The sequence below is a fragment of the Oenanthe melanoleuca genome, chromosome 15 (assembly GCF_029582105.1).
Source record: "Oenanthe melanoleuca isolate GR-GAL-2019-014 chromosome 15, OMel1.0, whole genome shotgun sequence".
Classification (NCBI taxonomy): Eukaryota; Metazoa; Chordata; class Aves; order Passeriformes; family Muscicapidae; genus Oenanthe; species Oenanthe melanoleuca.
The window spans coordinates 2,340,369-2,355,506 of record NC_079349.1 but is presented as its reverse complement, the minus strand read 5'-3'; the positions used below and the strand labels follow the sequence as shown (position 1 = coordinate 2,355,506).

The 15,138-nt window shown below is 43.6% G+C and overlaps 1 protein-coding gene across 7 annotated transcripts in view; it reads right to left on the bottom strand.

Annotated features, from left to right (window-relative positions):
* PITPNM2 (phosphatidylinositol transfer protein membrane associated 2) overlaps positions 1-15,138 on the bottom strand; it is a 123,663-nt gene that overhangs the window by 56,023 nt on the left and 52,502 nt on the right. For all 7 annotated transcript variants that reach the window (XM_056503869.1, XM_056503874.1, XM_056503873.1 and 4 more), the window contains exon 3: positions 6,717-6,890. In XM_056503869.1, the coding sequence (XP_056359844.1) occupies positions 6,717-6,794 (78 nt within the window). In that variant the 5' untranslated portion in view covers positions 6,795-6,890. The remainder of the gene's footprint in view (positions 1-6,716; positions 6,891-15,138) is intronic.

Genomic DNA, 15,138 nt, shown 5'->3' with positions numbered 1-15,138 from the left:
ATCACTCCTACCTGTGCAAAGGATTTTACCAAGCAAGAATTTGGACTACCAGATAGACCTGTAACCACCCTCAATGCTGCCTCCAAGGAGACATCCTTGCAGAGCTGCACAAGCAAAGTTGGGGGTGCAGGAGACCCTGAGGACCGGACCTCTCTCACCCAGGTATGTGCATATTACCTGCACTGCATCTGCAGCACCATCAGCACCAGCACTCCTGGCTGCTTTTCTTGTAATGGAATACTATTTTTTAATTTTTTTTTAAAAATAAGCCCAAAAAGCTGAAGGCAGGCTGGGCTGTCAGTGCCAGGCTCCTGCAAGGCACAGCAGCAACACACACAGCATCACTTTGTACCAGTGTTGTAGGCACTGCATTATTTAGAACCAGGGCTAGATATTAATGAAGCTGCTTGTACAAAAACAGGATATTTTGGGGACAATCAAATGTGCAGGGTCATAAAAAATTTACAGCATTAAGAGAACCTTTCTCATGGCCACTCATTAATCACTTTGCCTTACAAAGACGCCCAGTCATACTCCTTTAGAGTCAGGGCTGGATGTGCCAGAGGCACATGAATTAGGGATCACTTTATTATGGAGATACCTCAAACTTGTTTACTCCACATGCCTCATCTTTCAAAATGTCTACTACACTTCCAGCTCAGTATTTCATCTACTCTAGTATTTCCTTCCATGTCTTTAAACTGATTTTTCACTGCATTAACTATTCCACAGACACTGTCTGTGAGAATTACTGTCCCTGGTTTGAAGGAGGCAAAGCAAGTTACACATTGCTATATTGTGAGTCAGAGACAAAATTCAACTCAGGGTGCTCTAGATCAAGTCTAATCCTCTGACTACATCCCTTATACTTTAGGAACCCAATGCAATTGTTCACTAACAATGGGCTATGTGCTAAAATATCACAGGAGTGGCTTAAAGAAATACCCATAGTCTTCCTAACACTTAATTCATTACTTGCCTTCAGGTATTTGAAAAAGAGAGTCAAGATCCCAGGTCAAGATTTTTGTCCTTCTTTCACAAGAATAAAAAAATACAGAAGCAAAAAGTTTTGACAGCCAACAAGCTCAGTGGGATCGGCAGTGCTGTGTCCTGTATTAAAATCAGTGCGAATCTGAAGTTTAAAATTGTTTGTGTTACATTATCTCAGCTTCATTCACCTTTGTTAGGAGAAAGAGAGCACACAAACTGTTCAGGTAACATCAAGTTCACTCCCCTAAAACCAGTTGTTTTTGGAACATGATATGGAATCCCAAACAATGTAAGAGTTCAAGAATAATGATTACACAACAAGAAAAAAGTAGATGTAGAAAAGATGTGTTTGCTCCTTCTGAATGTTTTCCCAAAATGATAACCTGGATGGGCATCACCATCACCTGTGCAAATGAGACCCCAAGTCTGGTACCACCAACATAACTGTACCACCCTTGTCCTCAAAATGAAACATCTGCAAATGCCTTACTCTCCTTCTCCAGAAGGATGCAAATCCTCATGATCACAAAAAAAATGTTATGAAAACCAGAGGAAGAAGAGAGAACACAGAAACCACAGGTTTTAATGCTGCAGCACAGAAATCAGGGGAAAAGCTTCAAACCAGGCTTTGCTTTTAGACTTGTGAGCCTTCCAGGGTCTCTGGAGCTGTCAGCAGCATCACCTGCTTTAAAACTGAAGCATAAATGTCTGTCTGTGCAGATGGCCAAGGCATCTGCATTCAGAACAAAAATAATCAGCCATCCAGTTCTTCAGTGTCCAGAGATGAAGGGTTAGTTTGCTTTCCCCCACTCAATCAATCCTTCACCATCTGCTGGGCCTGCTGGCAACTGCCAAGCAGAGCTGAGGGTTTAAGGGACACGACTCCTGCACCTGGGTATCACAACAGGGTCTCTAGAATTACCACCAGCATCCAGCAGAGTTTTAAATCTGTTCTCAAAGGTGCTTCCTGAGAGCTACATGGAAAAGAAGGGGAAAATAGGACAGTGCAGGTGTCTGGAAACTGAGATGACAGACAAACCATGATCCTTCAGAAAGGAGGAAAGTGACTCAGGATATTCTATCAGCAGTCAGGACAGGAGAGTACAGCACACTGCAGATGCTTGGAACACGCTTTGATGTTTCAGGGAAAGCAATAAATGCAAAGCCCTGGAGGACAGTAGAGGAGAGGCTCACGTTAAAACATGAGAGAAGCCCTCAGTTCCCAGGATCCTGCCTGAGATCAGCAGGCAGTGTTGAGCAGATGGGTTATCTTCCATGCAGTGCCTCAAACAGGGCCAGAGGCCTTTCCCAGCCATAGACCCTCAAAGTGATGAATGACAAAGTATTAATGCTATTAACTTGAAAGGATGATGCTGCATCTTAAAATAAGTCTCATCCTCAAAAGGTAATCACTAGGTCCAGCAGAAGAATATTTTTAAAGCACACTATCTTTGGAGAAAGGTCACAAATACCCAGAGAAATCTGTGTAGACAAAACGAGGAGCAGAGTTATTTACAACAGATAAGAAAGCTGCACACACTGATATAAAAATAAGTTTTAATAACAAGAGGAATTCTCTTGTCTTATGAAAGGGTCAGAAGGGCAGCAGTCTCTCGGAATCTCATGGCATATGGAAGCACAGTAATGAACATTATTAAGATGATAAAAGGACTGACCTTTGGCTAATAACATCCCAGCAAACGCACTCAGGGCTCGGATTCCAAGCTTTTATGAAACAGAGACTGTACGTTAATGCATTGTTTCTGGGATGAGGAGGAGGAGGGTACAGAAAGGAAGGGTACCTGAACACACAAGGAAAGGATGCCAGTATTCCAGGAAAGGATTGCTGCTGAGACAAAAATATGCAGGATTCAAGAGGGCAAGAATTAAGAGACCCTTTAATAAGATCTCTCTAATGTGTAACACAGATCCCTTAGTGCCCAACAGGATTCACCTCGCAGAGACTGAAATAGCACACACGGCTCAGATGTGATGTGCACAGTCTGAGAAGACATCCAGGACAGAGTTCTTGGCTCAAAACTTCTGCAAGAAACAAATCCCTACAAATGGTTAAAACTGTTCCCTCCATAACTGGTTTGAGTGCAGCCTGCAGCTTCCCCAGATCAAACCACTCCCAGTGCCATGGACAGTTCTCCAGGCTGAGTTCATTGAGAAACTCTCACCCTTGGAAGCACAACTGGCTTTTAAATGTGCACATTGATTTCAGGGAAAGTTACATTAATAGAGGTACAAAGAGTGATTTCACTGTTTTGAAATATTTTGCCTGTTTTATGCACCAGAATAAAACCAGGTCACAGCAGGAAGGAAGAATGTGGGTTCTTAGCTCAGACAGAAAAATGAGTGTGCTTTAATTTGGACCTCAAAAGAGACAAAACCTCAGCAATGATGCAAAAAGGCCTTGTGCCTATGGAAAAGCTAAACCAAACTGCTCTGGAGCAAGGGCTCCCACCCTGGAGAGGCTGACAGTGCTGCGTGAGAGGTTTCCCATGGAAGGATATTGAAAGTCTGAAATTTAATAGAGAAAAACAATTCAGTTCAGATCTGCTAGGCTTCAAGCAAGTCGAGGGTACATTAAGTCCTTGCTGTAATGTAAAATTAACTTATTTAGGGAAGAATTTAACTGCTACTTAAAGTACTGAAACCACTGCCTGTAGATAATATTTCAGAAGCCAGCAGAAAGCAACTTAGGAGACTTTTTGCTCTTTCACCTCAAATTCAAAAATAAAAAAAAAAAAAAAAGAAAGAAAAGCAGCAGGCCACTCATCTAAGTTTTCACAGCTTTATACACCAGCCTAGAGAACTTGTAGTTATAAGAGGAATTGCAGAGGAACATGGGCATGCACACAATGATTTATTGCACGTCTCTCCTGCCCAGTGGCGCAGAGAAGCAAGAGAGATGTGGATTATATAGTGCACAATTTTAATTCTCCCACCCAGTAAACACAGCAAATATGAGTACAGCCTGTTCCCATTTAATGGAAGGATCCCTTGCTATTTGGGCACGATGCTGTTTACATCAAATCTGGTGGAAAGTTTTGTTGAGATTTTTAAGAATAACTAGGGATTGTTCTCTCATGAAAACAGATGATTGATCTTTCCACTGCAAAGCAAAAATCTACATAAAAACATCTTTGAAAAGTGATGACAGTACTACAGTTGAGTCTGAACATCCCTGCTCACATGGTTTTGAGGCACCACTTCCACCACAGGCTTGGAGGGAAAGGGCCTTTTGGAAAACTTCATTTGGACAGTGATGAAATCGAGGAAAATTTTTACCTGGGGTGGGGGGGAAATATAAAAAGAGAGCTTTGCACCAACTGGTTTGGAATTTAACAGGAATTTTTCATTCATGAGCTCAAAGGTAAATGAGTGATCAGCTTCAGGTATGTGCTTGAGGCTCCCTAAAATCCTTGAGGGACAGTTGTGACATCTCCTTTTCCACTGCTGGAGAAGTGCTTCTCACAGGAGCAGGCTGCCTGGTGCCTCCAGCAATAATGCCACCATTCTGTACATGACAAATGTCTCAGAAATTAACCTTTTGCTTTTAAGAATTGCTTCTCTTCTTAGGAACTACTTCAAAACATTCTGTTCTACATTTCAGCCACAGATTTCTCAGAAATGCCTCTTCTCTGCTGCTTTGCACAGATATCTCAGCTTGTTCCCATAAGGGGGCTCAACACACAGAACTTACTTCTGTGGCCTCTTCAGGCATTTCAGAGGGAAAATAAAAAGAGAAGCACTTTCTCCTTCTCTGAAAACAAAGTCATGTTCCCCACTGCTCCTTCCCCAGTGCCTGTCTCAAAGACAAAACCTCCACTTTTAAATCAAACTGAAGAAAACATTTGATATCCTGGTCTAGGAAAAGCTCACATTGAAGCCAGCAGGAATCTCTCCACCAAATACAGGAAAAATTGAAGCAAATCACTACCGAACTATGAACTCTACCCTAAGTGATCTTTGTTTTGTTATTGTTTTTGGTTTTTTTTCAAACTTGAGCTGAAACTAGCATTCTCAAGGAAAAGCATAGCTAAGTTTTCCTCTTGTGCTACCTTTACAAGTAACACAGCAAAGTGCCTTGCTTGTTATGCAGTCCTCCAGCTGCCCCAGACCTTGGGCTCCATGAAGTGTTTCCAGCTTAGCCCCTGCTCCAGGAGAGTGGAGGGAGATCAGAAACCTGACTTGACACCTGATCTAAGAGGAAACCTTACTCTGCTGCCTGTCAAAGCAGCAGAAAATTAAAGCAGGGCTGGATGGCAATTTGGAGATGTAGTTTCTCAAGCTGGTGAACTTCCTCTTGCATGAAACCCTTATGGCTTCTCGTGTCCTTTTGATGTTAAGATGGCCAAAATCCCTGTCAAGTAACAAAGCAGAACCCAGTGCTCTGCATTAAGGAAATTAAAATCAGCAATTTAACTTCTGAGAACAAAAATCAAATCCACCTCCCTGACCAAGTCCTCCAGAATTCCCAGGAGGCCCCACAGACACTCCCCAGTTAAAGATTCATCCTCTGATTAATCAGGTGGGCTCCTCCTTCCTCATCAGATCACTCTCCCCTACGCTCTGCTGCTCACTGACAAGTTCTGCACAGATAATACTCTGCTGCCATCCACCAGCTCTTCATGCAAAGCAGCTGAGATGAATTAGGAAGACAAAGTTGTTAACAAAATAATTACACCAATATTCAAAGCAGCTTCAGCATCAGGAAAAGGTACAGAAAAATGAAAAATGTTTACCTGTTTATACCAAGATTTAGGTTAAACACACAAAGATGACACATTTGTGTCAGAAAATGGAATTTGATCACTATTCCTGCAAAATACACACTATACATTCTTTTAACAGCCAAGCCCAAGTGCATGAATCCTTAAGGAACACAACTGGGTGGTCAGGAGAGGAATGGGGGAGTCATGTTTTTGCTGTGGTTTGAGGTGTTTGCTTTTTCCGCTTAGTTTAGGTTTTAAGCCAAAGCAGACTTTTCTAGCACCGCTTCATCCCACTTCAGAAAGCAGAGTTCTCCTGCAAACTCAATATTAGATGAGAGTTTTGCTGGATGAGCAAAATTACATTTTATTTAAAGTGTGGGACAATGAAATAACACTTCAGATTCATTTCCTTTTATTACTGCTCCTGGTTGGATTTCAAACACTGGGAGAATATGGGCACAGAGGATTTTAGTTACAAAAACCCAACATTTTAATTAACTGCTTTACTGCAGACAGGGAATTCTGCAAAAATTCCCATCAGTATTCAGGAGCCATTAAAAATAATCTACATTTTATGCCAAAACTGATTAGTATCTGTTTCACTGGGATATATAAGCACAGATATATTACATTTTTTTTCCCCTCCTTTAATTCCAAGCTACACCTTTGGTTTATCCCCTCAAATTTATATTAGACTGTTGCTTCCCAAGGAAAGAACAGGTTTGCAATGGGAATTGGCACAACCAGTAAGCAACACCCAGCCAGTATCAAGCCAGGAATTGTTGTTTCCCCATGCAAGTCAGACAGAAGTTCTCCAATTTAAGGAGAAGAGGAAGCAAGTCCAACATTGGAGTTTGCATTACTTTCCCCGCTACTCCTTTATAAGCAAGCAGCAAAACCAAATTTAAAGCTTCTGATCCTGCAAATTTGAAATGTCCAGTCCTGCAGCAATTCCCCCCCAGCCCACAGAGAGCCCCAGCCCTGCAGGGAGCATGTTCTGACCTGTATCATGTAGAGCTGGGCGATGCGATATTCTTCCACGCTCATCGGAAGAGGAATGCGATATTCCTTTATGAGCATTTTGGATACAAGAATCTCTCGTCGGCTCAGAAACACAATCCAAAAGCTTTTAGTAAAGGCTCCTTAAATAATGGCAAGGAAGTGCATCGAGAATCCCTGAAACAGAGAGAAAGGAGAGGGGAGGAAAGAGAAAAGTGGTTATTTTCCATTCTTATGGCAGAACATTCTATTTAGGAAAAAAAACCCCAACAAAACAACAACAGCAAACGTTAATTTTTGTAATAGCTATAAGCATTAACAGCAGAGAGAAGAATCCCTGGAGTGCTACCAGACCTTTGATATCAAATTGAACAGAATATTTCAAAAGAATTTTGATTTACTTCAGGGGATACCATCAAAGCTATTACCCTCCTGACCTTTGCCATCATAACAGACTTTCATATTCAACAGCATCTCCATGGAAGAGATGTGACAAAAGCTCCAAATGAATAGGCAGATCTGCTGCTGCCCACAGTCTCCAGTGTCAGCAACACACCAGAGATGCATCCTCTCAAAAGCATCAGGTTTTATCCTCTCAAATTCATTTAGAAGCAAGAAAAAGCAATAATTCAGCTTCCTCAGCCCTCAGTAACAACATGATGAAGAAAGACCTTTGGATTCAAAGAATAAAGACAGCAGAAATGTATTTTTCTCCCCTGCTTTATTCTGAATTCTAGTTTTGATAGGACCCCTTCTTTTTGCACCTCCAAAACAGTCTGCTGGCAAGATCCTCCTGTCACTTGTCAGGCTCATTTTTACACTCCCACTGCATGAGAATACAAAAATCAAACTCCAACAGAGAAAAATCCCATTGTACCCCACCTCAAGGCACTGTAACAGAATTACTGGTTAAGAATTCAAGGAATACAGCATTAACTATACCACAGGTCACAGCAGGAACTTTTCAAATACCTTTAATACCCCCTATGGACTGTGGATAAAGACAGTAATTTTATGTAAGGAAGGGGGAAAAAAAAAGTCTGTTATCAGCCCAAAACAGCCTTGACAGGATCTGGTGATGGCTCTCACAGCACACAAACCATTCACTTGGCTCCTTCTTGTCACCAAAATCCACCTTTCTGCTGTGCCTGCTTATTGGATGTCTTCAGAGAGAGCTGCAGGAGCCCAACCAGCTCCAAACCCTGTGACTGGTGAAAACAACCAACAGAATAAACCCAACCAATTTATCTTATGGATTAAACCATGATGTGGGAACCAGGAAACCACACCACTATCAACAGCCCTTAGTGCCAGTCGGTGTTTGCACAACACTTCACCAGCCTTTTACGAGGTTTAGAGAGGTTCAAACACATGCCCATGGTCACAGAGCAACCAGGGACAACACTCAGTATTTATAACCCAGGTTTACTGAAATGTCTGTGCCAGAGCTGCCCCAGTGCTGAGCACACACGGGGACACTGCCCAGGGGACAGACACTGCCCAGGGGACACCCAGCCCCATGCCACTGGGCCCCCAGCTCGCCTCTCTGTGACTGCCCCATTTCCAATCTGGCACTAAAGCAAATCCACCCCGGACCGACTCTTCTGGAATAGTGATCTGTCTGGTGCTGCATCATCTAAACAATTTATTTCCAAATTCAATTCTCTGCCGCATTTTATTGCTGTCAGAGCAATCTGTGTGCGTGGAGGGGAGGATAAAAAAGTCTCTGCTATGGCAAAGCCTGAAGAGAAAAATTCTGGGCAAACTCTGCTTCCCTCCACTGAGCTCTGCACAGAAGTGTGTGCATACACACACACGTGCAGGATTTCCTCCATCAAGCTAATCCTCCAGAACAGGTGGAGATAATCTCATTAAGTGGTTTTTAATTAGTGTCATGCCAAAGAACAACAGTTACCACCACAGGATGGATCTCAAGGATCAGATCTGCAATGGTGCAACTCCAGGATCCCAGTTCTTAGAGCTAATGGCAGTGGGAGACTCAGCTACGCATCTTAAGCAGTTTCATGTGCTTTAGAGATCTTTGAAAATTGGATTTAAAAGCTTCTCCCCTTGTTCCCCAAATGCTCTGAAAGTGATTCTGCTCCATCATAAGGACATCAGTCACGTCTGCCTTTGCTGCTTGCTAAAAATGGGATATTTCTATCGATTGGAAGAGATGAATAAAACAAAAAATAGAACCTAAAAAGCAGTAAAATGGCAAGAAACCAGTACTAACATGGAAAAAATGTGTTTATAATGAAGTGCCAGTCAGGTAATAATTCAGACGGCTGAGACACAAGAGGGTTTATTTTATTACAGACTAAAAATCCCAACATTTTGGCCCCAAGCAGGCACAGCAGCAGCCTTGGCATGTGGAGCCTGTCTGGTCACAGCACTGGCTCCTGCTCCTGCTCCCTGCTCAGCTTTTACAAGAGATGAGGGTTCAGTGTCAAGTTCCCTTCAGGCTTCTCCTTCCCTGTGGTCAATGATTAAAAAGCAATGTTTGTGCTCACCCCACAAGACTGCAGGCAGCATCAGACCCTGAAGAAGGCACAAAGAGAACAAACCTGACTTGTTTAGCCAGACTGGCAAAAATAAGTAAATTATCAAGGTAAGTTTGTGGTTTGGGTTGTTTTTGAGTTGAAAATAAACTGTCCTTATCCTTTCAAGAGCAGTGGAGCCCAAGTATCAAACCATGAAATAAAAACATTGGATTTCACCAAATTTAGATTTGGGGGAACACCATTCCAGGTGGGACAGAGGTGACAAAATGTCCCTTTCAGACAACTTACTGAGGACAGTGACTTCCTTCCAAAATCTTGGGATCTTAGAGAGAATCAAAGCTCACCAAGACCTCACATTGTGTTCTACAAACAAAACACAGGAGTTTTTCTGCAGAAATGATGGCAGAGAGGAAGAAGCACTTCTGGAAGCAGGGGAGCCACCACACAGATCTGGAATATGAGTGTCAAAACCCCAGCAGCGTCCATGGCACTTGTCTGTACCCTGCCCATTGCTAGAAGCAGCCAGAGGTGTTTGAGATGCTCCACGTGCTGGGATTAGCAAACAGCCAGGGTTTCAGCACTGGATTTTGACTACACCAAGCTGGACTTTCCATGGATTTGCCAAACCCCTGTGGATGCACCACTGGAAGATGCAGAGGCTGTTTGCAAAGCTCAGCCTGCGGCTTCCCAGCAAGAGGAAAACAGCGGTGACGCAGGACAGCTCCAGACTCGCTGCTGCTCCTGCTATAGCCAAGTGGCACATTTGTACAGCCCGTTATTCAATTTATACCCAGAGCTGTAGTAACTGTGAGAGCCAGGCGCATAATTTTATACCTCAATTATTTTAAAATCAGGTTCTCAAAGCATCATAATTATGCTGCAGAGTCAATATCCTGCTGCGATGAGTCAGGTCCACCTCTGAGCCATTGCTCCAGGCTGTCTGAAAGGCTCACGCACAGCCTGCTCCGTTTACTTCCAGTTTTAACAGTTTCCCTCACAACAACAAACTCCCTAAAAAAAGTGCCCCTGCTTTAAAAAAGGGGAGGATTATCTGGATCTGCAGAAGCTGAATAGACCAAGAGACCCAGCAGAATCTCTCCATTTAACCCATGAACTGGGTGTTCACTTCGGGAGTGTCCAGGCAGCCTCCCTGGTACTAAAGGAGGTAGCAAAGGGCTGATAATAACTGACAGCTTGTAATTCAGTGTGTGAAGAAGGGTGGTTAAACTGTTCTACTGGAGTGCTGGAGGCCAAATCCCAGCCAGGCTTCCCAGGCTGGCTCCAGGGGATGGAAACTGAGTTAGATAGCAGAGATCCCAGCTCCTCTACAGGTTCAGGGTAGGAGAACCACTCACACTTGTGGGTTCAGACTACAAAAGGGCTGCTATGACTCTTCCCAGCTGTCACCTCAATGACTCATTTTTGACCAGCTCACGTTTTCCATGCTCAGGTTGCTGAGCAGAGACTTTTCAGGGCTGCAGTGAGCAATGCCCCAGCAGCAGGAACCCACCTAGGGCCATGGCTGCTGCATCCCTTTTTGAACAGAGAAGAAAAGGCCCCATACACAGAGAGCAACTATAATGAGCTTTTCCCAGCCTCACACAGGACGTTCATTTTATGCCATTATAAAGTCAAAAGGAAAACCCATCATGGAGGGTCACACAGCAGCTGGTAGCAGTAGCAGGTTCCAGCCCCAGGTCTCAGGTTCTGATCACCCACTGCCTGCTCAGGGCTGTGCTCTCTGTAGAAGCTGAGAAAAGTCTCCTCTATGAAAGACCACACCAGTGAGCTAAGGATTGATATCCTTGACTCTGTTATTGAACAATTTTCCTTGCAATATCTTCACATCACCAAAAACTTTAAGATAATTAACAGAAACAACTGTAAGAAAACCAAGCCAAACCTGTAATGGTAGAAGGATGAGCAAAGGTATTACCTGGAGACCTCACCTACCTTCCTAAAGACCTTCCTTAGGTTCTCTACATTGCCTTTATCCCCCAAGAAGGTGCTTCCTTGAAGAAAGCGATATCAAAGAGATGTCAGCACTGATCCCAAGTGGATCAAACACTTGGACTTTGGGAAGCAACACCAGGCTTAGCAGCCCGGCCACCTTCCCTCTCCTGCAGAGCTCCCTGGAGGAGGACACTGCTCTCCCACGACTGGAAGCACTGCATACTTACTGTGCTTGGATTTATTTATGCCTTTAGAAGCTGCAGCATAAATGGAAAACAGATTCCCAGGGCCTAAGTCAGCAGTTTTCAAAGGCAGCCTCGGCACTCACACCTTGATTAATGCAGCAGTTTCCCTCCTGGCCCAGAGCAGCCTTGCTCAGCTTTATCTGTCCAGAGTGGCACTGCTGCAAAGACCATTCCCTGTCACTCTGATCCTGCTTGTCCACAGTGTCCCTGCCCCTCAGAAGTACCTACAGAGCCTGGTTGTCAAACCTTGCTCAGCCCTCACTCGCCAGCCTTGCCTGCCCAACCCTCCCCAGGAGCTGTGGCACACACAGCCCAAGATCCGTCACAGGGACCTGCACAGCTTGGCAATTGTCCTGCCCACATCCCACAGGACAGAGAGAAACTTCTTGGTTTGTGAGTGCTCAGCACACTCTAGGCTGGAGCAAAAGTGTCACCATGAATCTCTCATGACTGACCAGTGCTCTGTAAAGGTCAGGGGAACAACACAATTTATGTGGCTTTTCCAAGGAGATGAATAATGAGTGCTCGTATTTTACCATTCCCTTCTCTCCCCATCTTGCCCAAGCCACCAAAGTGATCTCTCCAGCAGGACCATTTCAAGCCACATCATAATGGAATGTTAAAAAGCCTCAGCATTTCTATGCAGTAACTTTGTGGCCACAAAACACTCATCACTACCCTCAAAACTGTCTCTCTCACACACACAGACGTGCACTAAGCTGAAGAGACAGAACGAGCCTTTTAAAATCAGCAGTTTTCAGTTTTCATAGTGTGGGTTGTACCTGCTCACTGACAGCTAAGCAGATTTAAAAACTCATCAGGCCTGGGGAGAAAAAGAAAAAATAGATCAAAAGTTAAAGCTCCTTAAAAGTGCAGAGTTCACACGCTCTGGGCTCCAAGGCCACTGTGTCAGTGTGTGACTCTCGGCGGGTACGTTCATCCTAATCGCCCATCTCATCTGTCACATCTTCAGAGAGAAAAATTACCATGCAGATGTTTGCACATCCGAGTTTCATGACTGAGCTTAGATCCCATCTGACAGTGAATCAGCAGCTAATGAACAAGAGCCCACATCGCAGAACTGCAGCAGCCCTTCAGTGCCGGGGCAGCTGGAGCTCCCCGTGGGGCTGGCCACTGCTGCCTGCGCCACAGCCAGGGGCAGGGAAGGGGCAGGAGGACAAGGAAAGCACAAGCATTGTGGAAATCAGCTTTTCCCAGGGGTAGGGCAAGCTCCAGCTCCTGAAAGCAGGCAGCACAGCAAGGGGCTGAGGACAAACACTGCTTGGTGAGACACAGCAAACAAGTCGCATTTACAGTACTTGATCTTCTTTCCATTATTAGATACAATTTGACGTCACTTATAGAATTTAAGAGCTCATTGTAAAGCAGACGTTTATTACAACTGAAGGATGGAAGCAGTCCAAATGCAATATAGCGACACTGGAGCTATTAAATCTTGTTATAGTTCACTGGGCAGCCAAATACTGGCTCGAAGCAACGTGAGAAGGGGAGGGGGGAAAAGTAACACCACAGCAAAGTGTGCACAACACCCACCACCTTTTCTGCTCATACATTCTCAGATATTGTGCTGGTTTTTGTACTTTCCATTCCTATTACTCTTTTAACACCTGGGAGAGGAAAAACTGACTCCCTTCCTTCTGCTTTGTAAGTGATGCTGTGCTGCAAAGCCAGGCAGCCCTCCCCATGCACACACCGACTCCAGGGGGATCAGGTGAAGTCCAGCAGCTGAACTTTGGTTGGAAAATTAACATTTCAAGTCCTGCCGTGCCTGGAGGTTATGAAATAACGAACTAATAAAGAAGCCATTAAAAGAACTAATAAGAACACTTGAGCCACAGATGAGTTCAGAGGGAAAGACAAACCAGCCTCTAATCCTTTTGCTGATACTGGGGATAAAGATGAATATTAAAAAGAACGCTGGCATTAAAGTTTAAACGTTTCCAAGCAGTCTGCATGAGGAGAGCAGCCACAAACCCCAGTGGCCAGGCTGCAGAGCCTGGTGAGCTAAAGGAACTGGGCAGAGCCTGCTTTTAATGGGGCTGCTCTTAATCCAAGACTCAGCATTATCCACTGAAAATAGGCCAACATTACACACACAAATACATAAATATAGATGTGTAATATATATTTTATATATAGACATATATATATATATATATATATATATATATATATATATACACACACACAGGGAAACAAAAATAAAAGCAGCACTGACAAGTGGCAAGTACAGAGTGTTGGCTGAAAACAGACTGGAAATTGCTGGCAGCTCATTAAACTACTGGAAGGAAAAATCTATGGAATGCCATGGGCAAACAGCATGGACAGGATTTTTCTTTGGTTGGTGGCACATCCATTAGTCTGAAGGGCCACTGGCATGCACAAGCATGGCAGGGAGATGGGAGGCAGGCCAAGTCTAAAAACAAAATAAACATATCTAATTTTCCAGGTAGCCTCCCTGGGAGGTTATTGCATTTACACTTCCCAGCTCTGGGTGGTACAATCCCTCTTCCTGACAGAAGTCAGGAGAGGGAGCACAAGTGAGCTTGATGCAGTTTCCACCAGCTGGTCAAGGCTTCACTTGTATTAAGTAGTAAAATCCCAACCACAAATCCATCCAGCTCTTTATGTTCATGTTCACACCATCCCTGTTCTTTCTCTCCATCAGTGGCTGCACTGGAAATCACAGTTTTGTATTAAAACATCAAGAGCAGAAAGTGGGAGAACACTCCCACTCTTTCATCTTGCCAGTCACTAAGCATGAAAGTAAGAAATTGAGAGTAGGGAGGCTGAAGTCCAAAGCTCTGTATTTCCTGTGACTCTTGTTCCTAGCCCTCTGCACAAGGCACTTGAAAGCCACTCAGTCCCAAACCCATCACAGCCAAATCCCATCTCCCCGAATGGCAACCACAGCACTCATTCCCCATTTTATAGCTTATTCATGGGTCTTTATAATCATCTTGTCCAACCTACAGCCCATTTCAGGCTATTTCTCAATGTTAATTTGAATTTTTATCTCCAACTACTTGCAGATCCACTAAACCTGCTTTTGAGACACAAAAACACAATTCTGGATTTGAGCCAACATTGGACAAACCCTGGATTGCTTCCTCAGTAACTCCCTATTCAAACTGAAAAGGGTCATCAACAGCTACTCCACTTTTTCAGTTACAGTCCTGGCAGAAATAACATTTTATTCCCTCGCTTATGCAAATATCATGTGGAACAGGAAATGAGCATTCAAAGCTGGTTTAAAAAGACAATTTCATGGAAGAAAACATTGTACCATTGCAAAGGCAGTGTTAGAGCACTGTAATACTTCACACTGGTTTCATTAGGCTGAGACTTGCCTTGCCTAAAGGCAAAACGGGGATAAAGGAAATAAGTCCCACTGCATCAGAGAAAACTTGTAATGACACCTAAAATTCTTACATGGGGAGCAGGACAGACACAGCAGTGAAAGCTGATGAAAAATGGTGCAATTGAGGTGGAAAGTACAGGGCCATTTTGCACAAGAGCAGTAAAAGTTTAATATCTCTGTTACGTCTTTCATCCATAACACCAACAGATTAACAAGGTTTCTGTGGCTGGGTAATTTCTTTGGAGTTTTGATCTTGGAAATAATTACACTAAATATTTCATAAGCGCCTTTGAAAGTTTTTTTTCTTTTTTTTTTTTTTTTTTTAATAAAGAAAAAAGAAT